Consider the following 18,527-nt stretch of genomic DNA (forward strand, 5'->3'; position numbering starts at 1 on the left):
TGTACCTTTGTGAAAAATAAATCTTTACAAAGACATTATCAAAAAGAAACTGTATGTTCACAATATTCTAATTTCAAAAATTATTATTAGAAATTAGAAGCTATAAGACTTATATCAAACTTTTATGAGGCATCTGTATTTTTCATAGAATAACTTATATTTAAAAAATCTATGGCTGTTAAAAGTTGGAAGCTCTCTGTTAACATTTAATGATCTTGTCAGGGGAATATGATTGACACAATTAAGTTGTCTTGCATTTGAGTTACATAATTGATATGGGATGTGAATAAGATCCTAATTCAGAACATATGATAGTCTTGTTCCATTCCATTCAAGAATGAAATTAAAGCAACTTATAAATATATCTGGTTTTCATTAAAATATGGGGAAAAAACATCTGCATGCCAAAGCATTTGCAATACAGCTAAGGATCTATACTTTATATTTCATACTTGGAACATTTTTATCATATAGGATTAAATCCACAGATCAAACAAGTTTTCTAGGAAGTCTAAAACTATTTACTCTAATTCTTTTGGCTTAGAGAGACTGTATATTTAGATCACAGTGGGAAAACAAGGGTTCTGTTAGGTAACTATTTTTTTCCCCCATTTAGGAAAAATCTTAAGGTTAGTATATTCCTCTAAAATCTTGATTTATAAAAATGAGCTTTTTGAGATTTCTTTGTACTGGCTTGTATTTCTCAGGCTGGGGTTTTATTTTGTAAGTTTAATCATTTCTGTTCCTTGGAAAGTGTACATTGCCAAATACAATTCAGTTGACCATGACATGCCCATGAAATTTAAAGTAACTTCCCTGTATGGTCTTTATTGTTGATAAAGGGTAAAGAAAAACAAACTGTCTTTACAGTTGGCTTTATTAACATAACTTAATAAAGATAAAAAATAATTAACAATAACCAGTAGCTAAACCAGGGACAGAGAAATTATATTTTGCAATAAAATTCTTTTTATATTAGGACTTGAAAGTTTAATCCTGTGAAGAGAAGCATGTAAAGAAGTCACAGTCTGGGGAAAATGAGTCAGTATCTGAAAAAATACCATAAATTCAGAGTTCTCTATTCGAGGACATAGAAGATTTCCACTGCTTCTTTGACTATGGTCATCATCATCATCCTTTTGCTGATTCTGCAGACATAGAAAATGAACCAGATGATCTCTGAGGTCTCTTGTAGCTTGAGCATTCCATAACTCTGTGATTCTGAGTTACTGCCGGGAGAAAGTGATCTTCAGACCCACATTTCAGGGCTTTGGGTAGACGTGTGGCTTCTGTGGACATGAATGAATTGTGATGTGAAGTAGTATAAAGTTATAAAGTTTTACTATATTATGGTACATGTTACAAAGGTCAAGATTTCAAAGTGTTCCTAGGATTCTCATGGTCCTGAGGATTAACATGCTTGCTCTGGCCAACTCTACCTTCCTGACAGCAGGCACAGCAGAGCTAACAGATGGAATCTGCTTTGGTGCTCCTTTGGGCCTTTTTTGCTCCTGGATTGCAACTGTCTGGGTCTTATTTGGGTCCCAGAAGGAAAGAGATTTTAGGCATACAGCCCTGGGCTTTTTGCCAGCTTTAGAAATTTAGTTGCCAGGTGTTCTTCAATGAGGGATATTTTGAAGTTCCCGTTTTCATACTTATTCAAGAGTGACTAGAAGATGAACATGCCAGGTATCATGTTGTACTTGTAATCTGTGTGCTCTTAGACGCTCCTGGGTACAGGAATTGTGGGGCAGAGAGCACAGCTTCAGGCTTATTAGCTGGAAGTGCTTGTGCATAGGTTTTGGTTTCTGGCACGAGCATTCCCTAAAGACATGAGTTACGATGGGGAAGGGAGAGCTGTGATCACAGTGGTGTTTCTGCTGTTGCTCCTTCTCTTGCTCTGTTAAAGAGGAATTTGTCAGCACCCAATAGTACTCTTTAAAGATATAATAAAGAGGAATTCCTCATAAACCAGTGTGTAAGAGACACAGTGAATCATAAAGTTTGTGTTAGAAGCCATGTGTTGAAGCCCATGTAGAGGAAAACCTTTTCTTTCCTTTTTTTTTTTAAATTGAATTATAATTGACAGATAACATTGTGTAATTTTAAGGAGTCCAGTGTGTTGATTTGCTACCCTTATATATTACAATGTGATTATCACCGTAGTGTTAGCTAGCACCTCCATTACTTCACATGATTACTATTTCTTTTTTTTTAATGAGAACATTTAAGATCCAGTTTCTTAGCAATTTCCAGGTATGTAAACCAGTTTTGTTAACTATAGGCACATTGTTGTGCATTAGGTCCTCTGAACTTATTCATCCTCTAACTACAAGTTTGAACCATTCAACTAACATCTCCTTGGTTCCCCTACCCCTCAGCCCCTGGTAACCATAATTCTACTCTGTTTCTATGAGTTCAACTTTTTTCGACTCCTCATATATGTGATATACACTATCTGTCTTTTTCTGTCTAACTTACCTCACTTAGCATAATGCCCTCAAGGTCCATCCATTTGTCACAAATGGCAGAAGTTCTCTTTCTTGTGGCTGAATACTATTTCATTGTATATAAACCACATATTCTTTACACATTCATCCATTGACAGACGCTTAGGTTGTTTCCATACCTTCGCTATTATGAGTAACGTTGGATCAGTCATTTGGTAGTTTCATTTTTAATTTTTTTGAAGAACCTCCATGCTATTTTCCATAGTAGCTGAACCAATTCACATTCCCACCCACAGTGCACAAGGCTTCCCTCTTCTCCACATCCTTGCCATCCTTGCCTCCACTTGTTACCTCTTGTCTTTTCGATGATACCCATGCTAACAACTGTCAGGTCATATTTCATTGTGGTTTTGATTTGTATTTCCCTGATGATTAGTGATCCTTAGCAACTTTTCATGTGCCTTGTGGCCATTCATATATCTTCTTTGGAACAACTGTCTATTCATTTCCACTGCCCATTTTGAAATTGGATTGTTTGTTTGTTTTGCTATTGAATTGTAAGAGTTCTTTTTATATTTTTGATATTAACCCTTTATCAGATATATGATTTGTAAGTATTTTCTCCCATTCCATTGATTGCTCTTTTCATTTTGTTGATTTTTCTTGTTTTTGATGTAGTCCAATTTATTTTTACTTTTGTTGCTTATGCTTTTGGTGTCATAGTCAAAAAAATTGTTGCCAAGACCAATGTCAAGGAGCTTTTTCCTTGTGTTTTCTTCTATAAGTTTTATAATTTGAAGTCTTAAGTTTAAGTCTTCAATCTATTTTGAGCCAATTTTTGTGAGTGGTGTAAGACAGATTTCATTTTTCTGTGTGTGGCTATCTGGTTTTTCCAGTACCATTTATTGAAAAGACTTTTCTCCACTGAACATTCTTGCCTCCCTTGTCAAATATTAGTTGACCATAAATGGTGTTGGGCTGGGTGATATTTTTAGGCTCTCCATTCTATCCTTTTGGTCTGTTTATTTTTATGCCAGTCCTATACCACTTTGATTACTATAGCTTTGTAGTAGAGTTTGAAGTAGCTTTGTTTTCTTTCTCAAGATTGCTTTGGCTATTTGGAGTCTTTTATAGTTCCATTCAAGTTTGAGGATTGTTTGTTCTATTTTGGGAAAAAAAAAAGTCATTGGAATTTGATAAGGTGTTGCATTGAATTTATATATAGCTGTGGATAGTATGGACATTTTAACAGTATTAATTCTTCTGACCCACAAACATAGACAGGATATCTTTCTGTTTCTTTGTGTCTTCAATTTCTTTCATTTAATTTTAAGTCTTATAGTTTTCAGTGTACTAATCTTTCGCTTCCTGGGTTAAATGTTCATAAGTATTTTATTGTGTTCATGCTATTGTGAATGGGATTGTTCTCTTTATTTCTTTTTCAGAAGTACACTTTGTTAGTGTATAAAAACACAACTGATCTCTGTATGTTGATTTTGTTTCCTTCAGCTTCACTGAATTTGTTGATTAGCTCTAACAGTTTTTTGGTTGACGTCTTTGGGATTTTCTGTATATATGATCATATCTGCAATAAAGACAGATTTACTGCTTCTTTTCCAATTTGGATGCCTTTTATTTCTTTATCTTGCCTGATTGCTCTGGCTGGGACTTCCAGTACTATTTTGAGTAAGAGTGGTGAGAGTAGGCCCCCTGATCTTGTTCCTGCTCCTAGAGAAAAAGCTTTCAACCTTTCACTGTTCAGTGTGATGTTAGCTGTGGGCTTGTCATATATGGGCTTTACTACGTTGAAATATGTTTCTTCTGTACCCAGTTTGCTGAGGATTTTATCATGAAAGGAAATTGTACTTTGACACATGCTTTTTTTTACATCTATTGAGATGATCATAGGACTTTTATCTTTCATTCTGTTAATGTGCTATATCATATTGATTGATTTGCATATGTTGAACCATCCCACAGATAAATCCCACTTATCATTGTGTATGAGCCTTCTAATGTGCTGTGAAAGTGCTGTTGAATTTGTTTTGCTAACTTTTGTTGAGAATTTTGCGACTATATTCATTGGGGATATTGGTCTGTAGTTTTCTTTCTTTTTTTTTTTTCTGAGTTTTTAGATTATTAATCCTCTCATGAAAAATGTGCACAGTCACCACAAATACAGTCACTGCAGAATCTTTACTCCTTTTTGCCAGCACCAACGTTGGCCTTTGCAGTCCCCCTGACTTTCTTCATCCTGTTCTTCCATTCCTTTCACTGTTTCCTTGAGGTCTTTTTCTTCTCATACAGGCCATGTCTTGCAAATCTGTGTTTGGGTTCTTTTTTCTTCTTGTAATCCAAGGAATCAGAAATCATGCCAAAGCCAGTTGTCTTGCCACCACCAGAATGGGTCTGAATCCGAATACAAAGATGGCATCTGGCATAGTTTTGTACATTTTGGCTAGTTTTCCCGTAATTTCTGTCTTACGTACTGTTGCCTTCCCAGGGTGAAGGACATCGATGACCATTTGTTTCCGCGGAAGTAGTCGGTTGGTCATGAACTTCCTGGTCCAGATAGTTACTGTGTTGCTTATGATGGCAGCTGATCCTCAAGCCTGTAGGTTTCTTTTTTTATAGTGTCTTTCTGTGACGTTGGTAGTAGGCCTTGTAAAATGAGCTTGGGTGTGTTCCTTCCTCTCCAGTTTTTTTTTTGAAAGACTTTGAGAAGCATTGGCATTAATTTTTCTTTAAATATTTGGTAGAATTCATCAGTAAAATCATCTGGTGCTCGGCTTTTCTTTGTTTGGTGGTGGGGGTAGGGGGTTGATTATTAATTCAATGTCCTTATTCATTATTGATCTGTTCATTTTTTTTTAATTCTTTATGATCCAGTCTTGGTATATTATATATTTATAGGAATTTATCCATTTCCTTAATTTAACATGGCATTGGGAGACTGACTACTTGGTAGAGAAAGGATGTTATTGCCAACTGGAAATTCTGAGAGCATCTACCAAATGATTTGAAAAAGTAATACCTATTATCTTTGATGTTCTCAGCTCTGATATTAGCATGTATTTTACTTTGTTACTATTGTGCATGTGTATGTATGCAGATGTTTCAGTGCAAAAATATGACAGCCATGTTATAGAAAATTTAGAAGAGAAAGCAAGTAAAAATTATACATAATACCATCTGTTACCTAATCACTGTTTTCATTTTATTTCCTTTGAATTTTTACCAAAAAGCATTTTTAAAACATAGTTAATAATCTTTATTTTGTATTTCTATCATTAGCATATTTCATTTTACTAAATTGTCTTTTTTAAGCTGCTTAACATTCCATTGAGTATGCTGTTTTTTAACGTAAACATTTTCTATTGTTGAATATATAGAATTTCGCCCAGCTTTTTAATATTATAACAGTGTATTCACAGCTTCATGTACATAGAATTCTTTATATTTTAGAGGATTTTCTTAGAGTAGATTCCCACATTTTTATTGCTCTTTCTGCATATTATTAATGTTTTTCCAAAAGATAGGGCTAACTGACAGATCACTAGCAATGTGTGAAGGACCAGTTATGCCATATCCTTGAATTATTTTCTAAATAATTTTACTCATTTAATTTCAACAGCTTTATTATTTATTTCTTTAATTAGCACCAGAGATTGGAATTTCCTACATGTGTATTTACTAGTTCTTTCATGAATTGTTTGGTTTTTTTATATACTAAAGTCTTTATTATTAAAGTCTTGGGGAATTGACTCTAATTTTTAAAAAACTTCAACACATGTATTTTTATATTGAAAAATTAAAACCATGTGTATGCAAACAAGGAGAAAGTAAAAATTTCTCATAGTGCTGCTACATAGAAATATCTACGTTTGGTATTTTAAGTATATCCTTCTGACTTTTTAATGGGTATCCAGTTCTTTTTAATAATCCAATATACTGTTACACTTTCAATCTACCTTTTTTTATTCAGTATTCTAATGCCTTTATATGAAAAATGTAATATTTTTTTCCTAGTAATTCATGTCCTTTTTTGAAAATTTGACAAATACAGAAAACTGTAAGAAGAAAAATTACCCATCATCCTACCATCCAGAGATAATGGCTATCAGTATATTGCAGTTCTGTTCCATTTTTAATGAATCTATATTTTCCCTCAAAATTGCTCTCATACTAAATATATTTATGATACATTCATTATATTATTACACTTGTAAAATTTTTTTTAATAATTATCCCATAGGTCCATAATTTATTTAAAATTGTCATGGCCTTAAATATTTGTTTCCAATTTTCACCATTTTAAATGTTTTCGGTAAGCATCTTTTTACAAAAACATTTGTTCTTATTGCTGATTGTTTCCTTTTTTTAAATAGTCTTTGGTAAGTGTTAAATATTTGACACTTTCAGTGTCTCTTGCCAAATTTCTTTCCAGAAAGATAATTTACACAGTTTATACTTTCACTAGTTTTGTATACATCTCATCACTCTTCACTCACATTGTCTATTACCTTAGTTTAAAATAATTGCTAATTTGGTAGTTGAGAAATGGCATCTCATTGTTTTGATACATTTCTTAAATGTAAATCCATTAATAAGAATAATAGGATTCCACAAGAACATATTTTAACAAAAGGAAGTAGGCTTTTCCCACCAGGTGGTTGTAATGGTTATAATGTGTGAGTGAGTGAGTGCGTGAGTGAGTGTGTGTGTGTGTAAACACAAACAGTGGAGTTCTGTGCCTAAAATAGAACTTTTTTCTCCTAATAGGTCTTGGTATCTTGATGGACAAACACTACTAATAATCATTTGTGTTGGCATCGTGTTCCCTCTTGCACTTCTTCCTAAAATAGGTAAGTCTTTATAGAGGAAGATGTTATTGATTTAGAAGAAAGGAGGGGGGGGTGAGGACAAAGGGAAAGAGAAAGAGACAGAGAAAGCAAAAGAAAGAAAGGGAGAGAGAAAGAAAGAAGGAAAGAAAGGAAGGAAGAAAGAAAGAAAGAAAGGGAATATTATTAAAAATAATATTCAAGGGCTTTTAAATTTCACAGTACCACATTTTTAGCAGAAGGTGGTTGTGAATAACTCTGAACTTGGATTTATTTTAGGTTATTCAGGCTTCAGCCCTGCCTAGTTAACCTGTTACTTGGTTTGCAGTAGTATTTTGTCTGCCCCACTAAAATAAAATCTTTACAGCGGAACATTAAAGAGCAGCCTTCCCCTACAGTGTACTATTAGTGGTAAGCCAGTTCCAATTCTGCTGTACAGAGCTACATAAATGATCTGTGACAGATAGTTGGAATGTTGTTATTCTCAGCCCTAAGCCCCAGATACCAAGCACTGTAATAAAAAACATACCCAAGATGTATAGCTTTAGCTGCACATTAGGATCACTTTCCTTATAAATTGCTTTTTATTTTACTGTTATTTTACAGGCTTTCTTGGCTACACAAGTAGTTTATCATTTTTCTTTATGGTGTTCTTTGCTCTTGTGGTAAGTTTAAAATATCATGTATTACTTACCTCCTCACCAAAATTGAACTCATTGTGTTAATGTCTTTTTTCCTTTTCACTCTGTTTTGTGTTGGGAGAGTATCCCATTTTATTTCAATGTGTTATTAAAAGCACTTTTGTTCTGCCAGGCCATTTCCTTCATTGTATCTATTTTGAAGAGGCTTAGCTAGAATAGCATTTCAAATTCAGTTTCTCTCATGGTTAACTAGAGAGAAACATACCAATTCCATTAAAACCTTAGATGGAGTTGAATTCTTTGAGTAGGTGTGTGTATTCATTTATTTCTGTTCAATATTGTGTGTATATGTCTGTGTGTTGGAGGGGGTCCTGAAGCATGAGAATCAGGCCGATTCTAATCTCTAAAATCAATTTGATCCTAGTCATCTTGATTTTGAAACTTTGTCCCATTAATGAAACCAGAGCTTTGGGGACTTAACCATTGAGGAGATGTAATAAGAATTGGGGTGCCTGAATTCTGTCTGTCTGGTTGATTCATGTGGTTAAGCTTTCATAAAAAGACTTCTGCAAAGGAACATTTTTTTCGCATGTGGAATATTTTTTAAAATTAGCTAATTTTATTATAATATTAGGAAAATATGTCTCAGATGATAGACTTTGTCTTAATATTTATAAAATAATTTAATAAAAAGATAAAAGAGAATTTGAATTTCTTATTTCCTTTTAAGTCTTCTAAAACAGATTTTCAAATATTGTATCTTTGTGTGAAATTTTGAAAATTCTTTTTCTCTTTGCATTGTAGTTTATTCCATAGTCATTACCTGTCAATCTTCTTTAAACTTGCCAAGAAGATACATATCTCAATGGCTCGATTAAACTCTTAAAATGATAAGCTTGATTACACTCTCCTTTGTTATTAAGAAATGAATGGAAAAAAAAATGCCATCCAAAAGAGCAAGACAACACATCATCAGTTAAACCATATAGTAGAGCCAGATTCCCAAGCTGTCAGAACAATCTAGGATGCATTTAATTTAGGCTAAACTATCTTCTGGGAAACAAGGAGAAAACAATTTGAGATTATTTAAATGAAGCGAAAGTGCCCCTGGTTTCAGTGTACAGAAGTAGTTACACTTTAATAAATGCTGTTAAAACGAAAAATACTTCACAGTGTTTACATTTAATCATTTGTTGAATTTATCAACATTAAAATCATTGCCCTTTCCCCACAATTGTCTGACTTATATCTTACAAGTAAGTAATTGAAGATACACTTTTTAAAAATACTGTTTTCATTCTATTTTATTGAGATATAATTGATATATAATGGTGTATAAGTTTAAGGTGTGCAGCATAATGACTTGATTTAAATGTACTGCAAAATGATTACCACAATAAGTTTACTTAACATCCATAAACACACTTTTTAGGTGCCACATTAAGAAGGAAACAAGTATTTTATTGTAATTTGATTGTTGAGAACCATCTGCATGGTTAAGAGTGGCGAGTGGCATATATCTGCAAATATAATGTATGGATATTAAAGAGAATCAGTATAGATAACATTGAATGTTTTCCTCACAGATAATCAACAGTACAAGCGTTGCATAGGTAGGAGTAATCTGGGTTTTTTAGCCCATAGTTTGAAGCAGGTAGAACGTACTGATACAACATGTCTGTTACAGTTTTCACGGTATTCATTTCTGTCATGGCAGATACTAATTTGATGCAGACTCCTACTGTAACTGTCATGTGGAAACAATATCCTTATTCAGCATTTACAGTCATGCTTTACAGACCATCTGCTCAGATTTTTACCTGTGAGCATGATTTGAATTTCGTCTACAGTGGGACAATGAAGACGGGACATTGAAGACACTCTGTACACTTTTTTCTTAATTCTCTTTTTAGTTGGCATGTAGGCATACCTCCAAGATATTACGGGTTCAGTTCCAGAACACTGCAATAAAACACTTATCGCAATAAAGCAAGTCACACAAATTTTTTGTTTTCCCAATGCATAAGAAAGTATCTTAACACTATACTGTAGTCCATTGAGTGCACAATAGCATTATGTCTAAAAAAAAAAAAATGTACGTGCCTTAATCTAAAAATACTTTATTGCTAAAAAATGCTAATTGTCATCTAAGCCTTCACCGAGGTGTAATCTTTTCTGCTGGTGAAAGGGCTGGCCTCGATATTGATGGCTGTTGACTGATCAGGATGATGGTTGCTGAAGTTTGGGGTGACTGTAGCAATGTCTTCAATTAAGACAGCAATGAAATTTGCTGCATCAGTTGACTCTTCCTTTCATGAACCGTTTCTCTGCAGCACGCAGTGCTGTTTGATAGCATTTTACCCACAGAACTTCTTTCAGAATTGGAGTCAGTCCTCTCAAACCCTGCCACTGCTTTATCAACTAAGCTTATGTAATATTCTAAATCTTTTGTAGTCATTTCAACAATCTTCATAGCATCTTCACCAGGAGTAGATCCCTCCTGAAGGGATCTCAAGAAACCACTTTCTAGGGGGGAGGGTATAGCTCAGTGGTAGAGCATGTGCTTAGAATGCATAAGGTCCTGGGTTCAATCCCCAGTACCGCCATTAAAAAAAAAAAACAAAACCACTTTCTTTGTTCATCCGTAAAAAGCAACTCTGCATACATGAAAGTTTTATCATGAGGTTGCAGCAGTTCGGTCACATCTTCAGGCTCCACTTCCAATTCTAGTTCTCTTGCTCCTTCTATCACATCTGCAGTGACTTCCACTGAAGTCTTGAACCCTCAAAGTCATCCATGAGGGTTGAAATCAACTTCTTCCAGAGTTCTATTAATGTGGATGTTTTGACCTCTTCTCGTGAATCACACATGCACTCAATGGCATCTAAAGTGGTGAATCCTTTCCAGAGGTTTTCCACTTACTTTGCTCACATCCTTCAGAGGAATCACCATCTCTGGCAGCTATAGCCGTATGAAATGTTTTCTTAAAGGATAAGACTTGAAAGTCAGTATTACTCTTTAATCCATGGGCTGCAGAGCAAATGTTACTTCAGCATGAGAACAACATGAATCTCATTCTCCATCCATCAGAGCTCTGGGTGACCAGGTGCAGTGTCAATGAGCAGTAATATTTTGAAAGGAATCCTTTTTTTCTGAGCAGTAGGTAGCCACAGTGGGCTTAAATATTCAGCAAACTATACAGTTGTGTTGTCATCCAGGCTTTGTTGTTCCATTTATAGAGAGCACAGGCAGAGTAGATTTAGCATAATTCTTAAGGGTCCTAGGATTTTGGAATGGTAAATGAGCATTGGCTTTACTTCAAGTCACCAGCTGCATTAGCCCCTAACAATAGGGCCAACTTATCCTTTGAATATTTGAAGCCAGGCATTGACTTCTCCTCGCTAGCTATGGAAGTCCTAGATGGTGTCTTCTTCCAATAGAAGGCTGTTTGGTCCACATTGAAAATCTATTGTTTACTGTTTCCACCTTCATTAATGACCTGAGTTAGATCTTCAGGATGATTTCCTAAACCTTCTACATCAGCACTTGCTGCTTCACCTTGTACTTTTGTGTTATGGAGCTGTGGCTTCTTTCCTTAAACCTCATGAACCAATCTCTTCTAGCTTCAAACTTTTCTTCTACAGCTTCCTTACCTCTCTCAGCCTTCACAGAATTGAAGAGAGTTAGGCCTTGCTCTGGATTAGGCTTTGGCTTAAGGGAATTTTGTGGCTGGTTTGATTTTCCCTCCAGATCATTAAAACTTTCTCCATATCAGCAGTAAGGCTGTTTCACTTTCTTATCATTTGTGTGTTCACTGGAGTAGCGCTTTTCATTTCCTTCAAGAACTTTTCCTTTGCATTCACACCTTGCCTAACAGTTTGATACAAGAGGACTAGCATTTGGCCTTCTCAGCTTTCAGCAAGCCTTCCTCACTAAGCTTAATCATTTCTAGCTCTTGATTTAAAGTGAGAGACGTGCAGTTTTTCCTTTCACTTGAACTTAGAGGCCACTATAGGGTTGGTAATTGGCCTAATTGCAATATTATTGTGTCTCAGGGAATAGAGAAGTCTGAGGAGAGGCAGAGAGGCAGGGGAAGTGCCAGTCAGTTGAGCAGTCAGAACTCACTCAACATTCATGCAGTAAGTTTGCCATCTTATGTGCACAGTTCATGGCACCCCAAAACAGTTACAGTAGTAGCATCAAAGATCACGGATCACAGATCACTGATCACTATAACTAATATGATAATAGTGAAACAGGTTGAAATACTGTCAGAATTACTAAACTGTGACACAGAAACATGAAGTGAGCAAATGCTCATGAAAAATGGTGCCTATACCCTTGCTCGACACGGGGCTGACACAAACCTTCAATCCAAAAAAAAAACCACAGTATCTGCGCTTCGCACAATAAAATGAGATGTGCCTGTATTTATTTTAGACTCTCTAAGTAATTGGGTTTTAAAATACATAGTGATTAGGAAAAGGGAACATGTATATATTAACCCAAAAATTTTTTTGAAGAATTCCAATTTTATCATTGATTATTTTTGTCAATATGTATTTGTGAATCTGTATAATATTATATTACATTTTTAAAAAATCAATTCAGAAAATTATTATTTTCTGAAGTTATGCTCTCTGAATAATGCAAATCAAAACCTATACTTGTATCTGGTGTCCCAGTTCCTTATTTTGCTTAAAAATTTTTGACATAAATTTTTGCCCCTGCTGAAATAGTGAAAATTTTAAAAGTAAATTTTATTTTAGCAGTGGCTGAAATGATGGTAACTTTTTTGGTCCATTTTGAACATAAATGAATTTCCATTTTTTTCTAAAAGTTCTGTCTTGAATACAGATTAGTATTCTAATACTAATATCTGAAATAATATTTTAATAAGTCAGTTGTTGAAAATAGAGAGCTGTTTGAATGGATTTGGGTCAGGCTTGGGTTTCCTTCTGCTGAGCACTATGGCAGACATTATAGAGTTGTGAGAATTTCACCTGGACACTACTCTTAAGGATCCATCAATCTAGTTGGGGAAATAAGATAAATTTATTAGGAACAAAACAGAGAACAATGTAGTCAATACATAATAAAGTGTTGATTAATTTGCTTCAGAATTACAAGAGTTGAGAGAAGGATCTCCAACAGCTAGAATAAAGAAGGATGTGGAAGGAAATAAAACTTGAGCTGAGCCTTGAAAAGTGAGAAGAACTTGGAGCAGAGAGAAGGGCCTTTTGTGCAACTGAAGAAGTGTTTTTAATGCTTAATCTTCTTTTTCCCCTCGTCTTTCTTTCTAACACCTGAAGTTGTCTTCTTACAGTGTTCTGCCTTCAGTCTGAGCAGGGCTTCCGCTTACTCTTTGGGCTGGGTGTCTTCCATTCCTGTTTTATACTTCTGCTTTATAGGACATCACTTCTGCCCACCCAGCTCCACCCACAGGCTTGAGGTTGGGATGGGTCTCTGCAGAGAAATTAGCTGTAATAACTGAATTTTATGTTAACATAAAATCAGGTTGCTAATAATATTTTCTAATTAATAAAAAATAATTATATTGTATTTGGGAACATGTTTTGAAATATTTTGATTTGCAAGGCTAGTAATAGCAGCTGATAAAACAAATGAGGTAGCTCATATACCGACCTTATCCAAGTATCTGGTACACAAGCAGTAAATGCTGGGATGCTGCTGCTGCCAACCACTGTCAATAGGGGGAAATGTGAGAAGCTGAATTTGGAGCAGGGCTGAACAGAGACCAGTAACCACCATGATTCAACCTCCACCCCATCCTCATCCTTTCTGGGGAAACACACCAGAAAAAAAAACGGTGAAATTATCACTTTTGATTTTTTTCCTTTCCTCTTGATAAATTGACCATTTAGTTTTATTTCATATTGAAAACTTACCTAGAAATGTTAAAGCAACTTGCCCTAGTTTATCCGTACAGTTCCTCCCCCCACCCCCACCCCAGCTTGGTGAGGGTTTTAATTAAGAGAAGTTTTTTAGTTCACTCATTACTTAATCCTAAAAGCATATGTTGTCCTTAGGTTTGTTTTGTGTCACTACATAAAATTTTGATTGAATCAATTCAAATCCCAAACTAGATAAATACCAAATAAGAATAGTATTTACTTACTGGCCTTCTGCTGAGAAGGACAGATGCTTCCTTTATTCTCCTTAGCTCTTTTGTTTGCTGGGTTTCAGCCTGGAGCAAGTATTTACAGAGTAATTAGTGCCCTGAAACAACTACAACAATGGTAATGTTGACATAACCCAACTGTAGGGTTAGGAGCAGGTTATGTCGACAATTAAGTGTAAAATCCTGAAACATTTTCATTTATTGTTTCTAGGAAGTAGCATCCTTCTGGATTTCTTTTAATTAAAAAATATATATATTTTTACCAGTTCTAGTTCCCTAGCTGTGTGCTCTTACTCTTAGCCAGCTTCATTCACGTTCACCAAAAGTAAGATACCTCTGAAAAAGCAAGGGAGGGGACAGTGCTTATACTTCAGAAATCCCTAAGCCTCTCCCTTTGCACCTGCCTGTGGCCATTTCCAAAACTACTAAAACTGTTTTTTATCTGCCATTGATGCCAAGTCCACAAATAGCCATATTCTTGTTATTTTGTCACCAAAAAAAGTCATGTTCCCATTTTGAGTTGCATTTTTTAAAAAATGCCTTGATACTATTGGAGTTTTGAAAGTTGACACAAGAGTACTCTCAGTCTTTAATGGGGGAGATCTCCATGAAACAGAGACGCAGGACCTCCGTCCTCCCCCTCCGCAGGTGACCGTGTCAAATGATGACCCCATTCTAACAGGGAAAATTATAGGAACAGAGACTCTTCTGTTAGTTAGCATATTATTTGGTATGGTGTTAGATTAATTGAAATAATGATAACCTATTTGAAATTTGTTTCTTGTCATGCATTTTATAAGATACAACCTGAGTGCTGATTCTACTCACTCTTACAGATAATAATTAAAAAATGGTCCATCCCCTGTCCTCTGACATTAAATTATGTGGAGCAACACTTCCAGGTAATTTTTTTGAAGTTTCTTCCTTTTCTTTTTTTAAGTTAAAAAGAAAAAATCTAACTAATAGTGATTTTTTTTCCTGATTAATAAAAAAGTAATGGCAATATTGCATTTGGAAACTTTGTTTTGAAATACTTTTATTTGAAAGCCTAGTAGTAATAAACTCATCATTTTTTTTATGTATTCTGACTTTTAATAACCGTTGGTTTCTCTCTTTCCCCTCAATCCTCTTAAACAGATTTCAAATGCTACAGATGATTGTAAACCAAAGCTCTTTCATTTCTCCAAAGAGGTGTGTAAGTTATTAACAGATACTTTGGGTTGATTTTTCGCATTTCAAGTTTTAAGAGATTTGTGTAACAGGGTCTCTTAGGTCTTTGTACCTGTAACTAATTAATTTTCGTGAAAGTGCTAAGTATAGGGTTGCCTACCAGAAGAATAATATTATTTAACACAGGGTGGCCCATTATGAAACAGCCTCGCTTTTTTGGCATGCTTTTAAATGGAGCCTGTTTTAAATGGGCCACTGCCTAAAAGAACAGATTTACCGAATGTCTGGTCTGGCCAATAAGGTCCTCTGTGGATACAGACTTCCTGTTGCCCTCTGGACTTGTAAAGCTAAATAGCCAATTATATCCAAAACTCCTCCCCTGTGAGTAGAACCTCGGTCTGTGGCTAAACAGCCTCATCATTGGACCAGCAGTTGAGCACTGCCAATATGTTTTCTGGCCAACATTCCGAAGTTGAAATTTATGATGTCTGTAGTGGAGGCTGAAAGACCAAGTCCCCTTGCCTTCCCTGAGAGCCCTAGGACACTGGGAACGCCTGCAAGAGTCCTGAGCATCAGCAGAGGAGCCAGGAACTGTGATCCAGATGACCTCTGCCTTATCGTTCTGGAAGCGCTCCATGGCTTCCTACTGCAGCAGGTTTCTTCATGTATACTTTTTGATCCTAGAATCCCCTCCACTCATATGCAACTCGCTTAGTGTGACGTGTCAATGTGGTAGCTCCTCCAGAATTTTCCTTTTTATTCCCAGTTTTAAGTGAGAAATGCCTCTCTGGCCCCACAAGGGAGGTTACATGGTAAAGGCCTCCTTGTGCCTTAAAGATCCAGGTAGGGTAATTGACAAGCCAGGAAATTGAGCAATATATGAAAGAGAATTTGTGAATTAAACTTGCATTCCCCTAATCCAGCTTCAGGAAACTCTACAGCTTTCCTTCCTCCCAGCACTCTTCAGATGTTTAGGAGGCCTTATGTTCAAAGATAGGTCTTCAGTCATCTGGAACTTCTTTTGCTGAATGAGCCTTTAGTTAGTTAAGTGGAAGTTTTTTTTAGAGTAGAAAAGAGAAAGTGAATCATTACTATCCATTTTGTAAAGACAGTATTTTCACTTAGATGGTAACTTTTGTTTGTTTTGTAACTTCCTCTGGTTCTTAACTTTTGAAATTAATGACGACAACAAAAACTATGATCATATATTCCAACAAATCTCTAAGAATTTGTTGGTCTCAGTTAATCATGTTCATTCCCACTGAAAGAGACTCTAGTCAAAGATGCTAAGATGTGATTAATATATTCACTATTCTGTTAGATTAAGTTGGTGCTTGGATTGAGCTGGTGAAACGTTCAAAAGCATTATCTATTATTGCTGCTTAGTTTTCTAATGCATACATTAGGAAAGACTGAAAATTACAATAAGATCATTTCTAGACTGATATTATTTAATCTTACCTAAATGTTAGCTATCTTACCTAAGTTACTTCTATCTTACCCAAATAATGTAGAAGCAGCAGTGATCGTAGTAAAAAAACAACATGGTTTGGAAGCAGCCAAGAGATATTTTGGCTAGTACAGACAATGCAGCTATCAAGTGAAATATTTGCTGGTGACCATAATTGTGTGTCTCATTAAAAAAAAAACTTACAAACAGGTGTTCATGAAAGACGAAATAAATTTTAACTAAATCGATTTTTTTTTAGAGCACTGAATTTATTGTCAAATGAAGTTGTGGTTTCAACAGAATAGCATTTAATAATTTCATCTTTTAAACATTTTTTTTCAGAGTGCTTATGCCATACCAACCATGGCTTTTTCATTTCTCTGCCATACCTCAATATTGCCTATTTACTGTGAACTTCAAAGGTACTACAGATTCCTGGAATATTTTAAATGTATTAAGTATGTCTTTTTACTTCTAGGACTTCCAGATTGAATAACATTCTCATCTATGACTCCTTCCCTCCCATCGCTGGATTCTAAGTGTTAGTTTAAAACAAAAGAACCAAGAGTTAGTTCTGTCCAACTTGGGAATGTTTCTTAGAAGCGTAATCCCTTGTGCAGCCATTTCAAATCAGGAACTCTTGTGTGTAGTTATTAAAGAACTAGGTCTTGAATGATTAAGGAATCCTTTTGAATGGCTTGGGAGATACTTATTTATTTAGATATAATTCAGAGCATTGATTCTACTTGTGCCATTTTGTCTTTTAGCCCTTCTAAGAAAAGAATGCAGAATGTAACCAATACAGCCATTGCTTTAAGTTTTCTCGTTTATTTTGTATCTGCACTCTTTGGGTACCTCACTTTTTATGGTAAGTATATTACGTTCATTATAGATCATAGAATAAATTGTTCTGTAGTTGATCTCACACCTGAATATGGATTTTGTTTCTGCCTTTCATTAGCAGATTAATCTGTTCAGGCTGCCGGAATTCAGTGCACTACTGTGGTGGCTCCATGGGCCTCAAAGAATTGATTTTCTTTCTCTTAAAAAGGTGGATCAAGTTAAAGAATGATAACTTCATATGAAAGTTTTCTTAAACACCAAAGTAAAACCTCAGGCTTATGGACAGTGAAATCTTTCTACAAGAAGAAAATGTACAATAACAATTCTTTTAAATTGAGAATTCAGTATCTTAGACTCTAGTTCAGCAGTTGGGGAGGTTGGGAGAATCGGTCATCTTAATTGCAGAAGAACAAGTCAAGAAAGGACAGGGTTTTGCAGTGGACTGTAGTTGTACACTTAGATGTCAGAGAGTTCTGCCTTTAGGCTTAATTCACACGTTTCTGCCAGTGCATTCTGTGATGTGCCATGACCTTTCTTCCTAAATTTTTAAAGGATTCTTTTCAATTCATAAAATAAAAGTAAAATATTCTTTTCTTTATTTTTGAAAAATTACACACTTGGTCTGTTTTTTCCTCTAATGATAAGAATCTCAAGAAAAAGTAAAACTTAGAAGTCTAGAACAGGAAAAAAAATTGTAAGCTCTCTTGTTTTATTTGCTAACAGACACATTATAACAAATTACACTCCATTTGTCAAATTCTTGGATACACTTTTCAGTTTATGAGTGCTTTTATATGAATGCTTTTATAACAACGTTCCAAGTAGATGGCTGTTATTACTTTGGTGATATTTAGCTGTTATGACTCTGACTTCATGGTCCATAGCCTTGTGCATGTGTTTCAGGTTTTAGACATCCACGATGGCTTGTCATGGTGCTTTGCTTACCTCCCAGAGTTTTTCCAAGTATGACAGGTTTTTGGACAACATTTA

At 35.2% G+C, this 18,527-nt stretch overlaps 1 protein-coding gene, 1 non-coding gene and 1 pseudogene across 3 annotated transcripts in view; 2 read left to right on the top strand and 1 right to left on the bottom strand.

Annotated features, from left to right (window-relative positions):
• SLC38A6 (solute carrier family 38 member 6) overlaps positions 1-18,527 on the top strand; it is a 59,407-nt gene that overhangs the window by 33,289 nt on the left and 7,591 nt on the right. For both annotated transcript variants that reach the window (XM_010976678.3, XM_064486006.1), the window contains 6 exons: positions 7,233-7,315; positions 7,898-7,956; positions 14,911-14,976; positions 15,212-15,265; positions 17,037-17,116; positions 17,462-17,562. In XM_010976678.3, the coding sequence (XP_010974980.1) occupies positions 7,233-7,315; positions 7,898-7,956; positions 14,911-14,976; positions 15,212-15,265; positions 17,037-17,116; positions 17,462-17,562 (443 nt within the window). The remainder of the gene's footprint in view (positions 1-7,232; positions 7,316-7,897; positions 7,957-14,910; positions 14,977-15,211; positions 15,266-17,036; positions 17,117-17,461; positions 17,563-18,527) is intronic.
• Positions 4,374-6,543, bottom strand: LOC105086243 (small ribosomal subunit protein eS24-like; annotated as a pseudogene).
• On the top strand, positions 10,466-10,538 carry TRNAS-AGA (transfer RNA serine (anticodon AGA)). Its single transcript has one exon. It is a non-coding gene; the product is annotated as a tRNA-Ser (tRNA).

Source organism: Camelus dromedarius, chromosome 5 (genome assembly GCF_036321535.1).
Source record: "Camelus dromedarius isolate mCamDro1 chromosome 5, mCamDro1.pat, whole genome shotgun sequence".
In the NCBI taxonomy this organism is placed as follows: Eukaryota; Metazoa; Chordata; class Mammalia; order Artiodactyla; family Camelidae; genus Camelus; species Camelus dromedarius.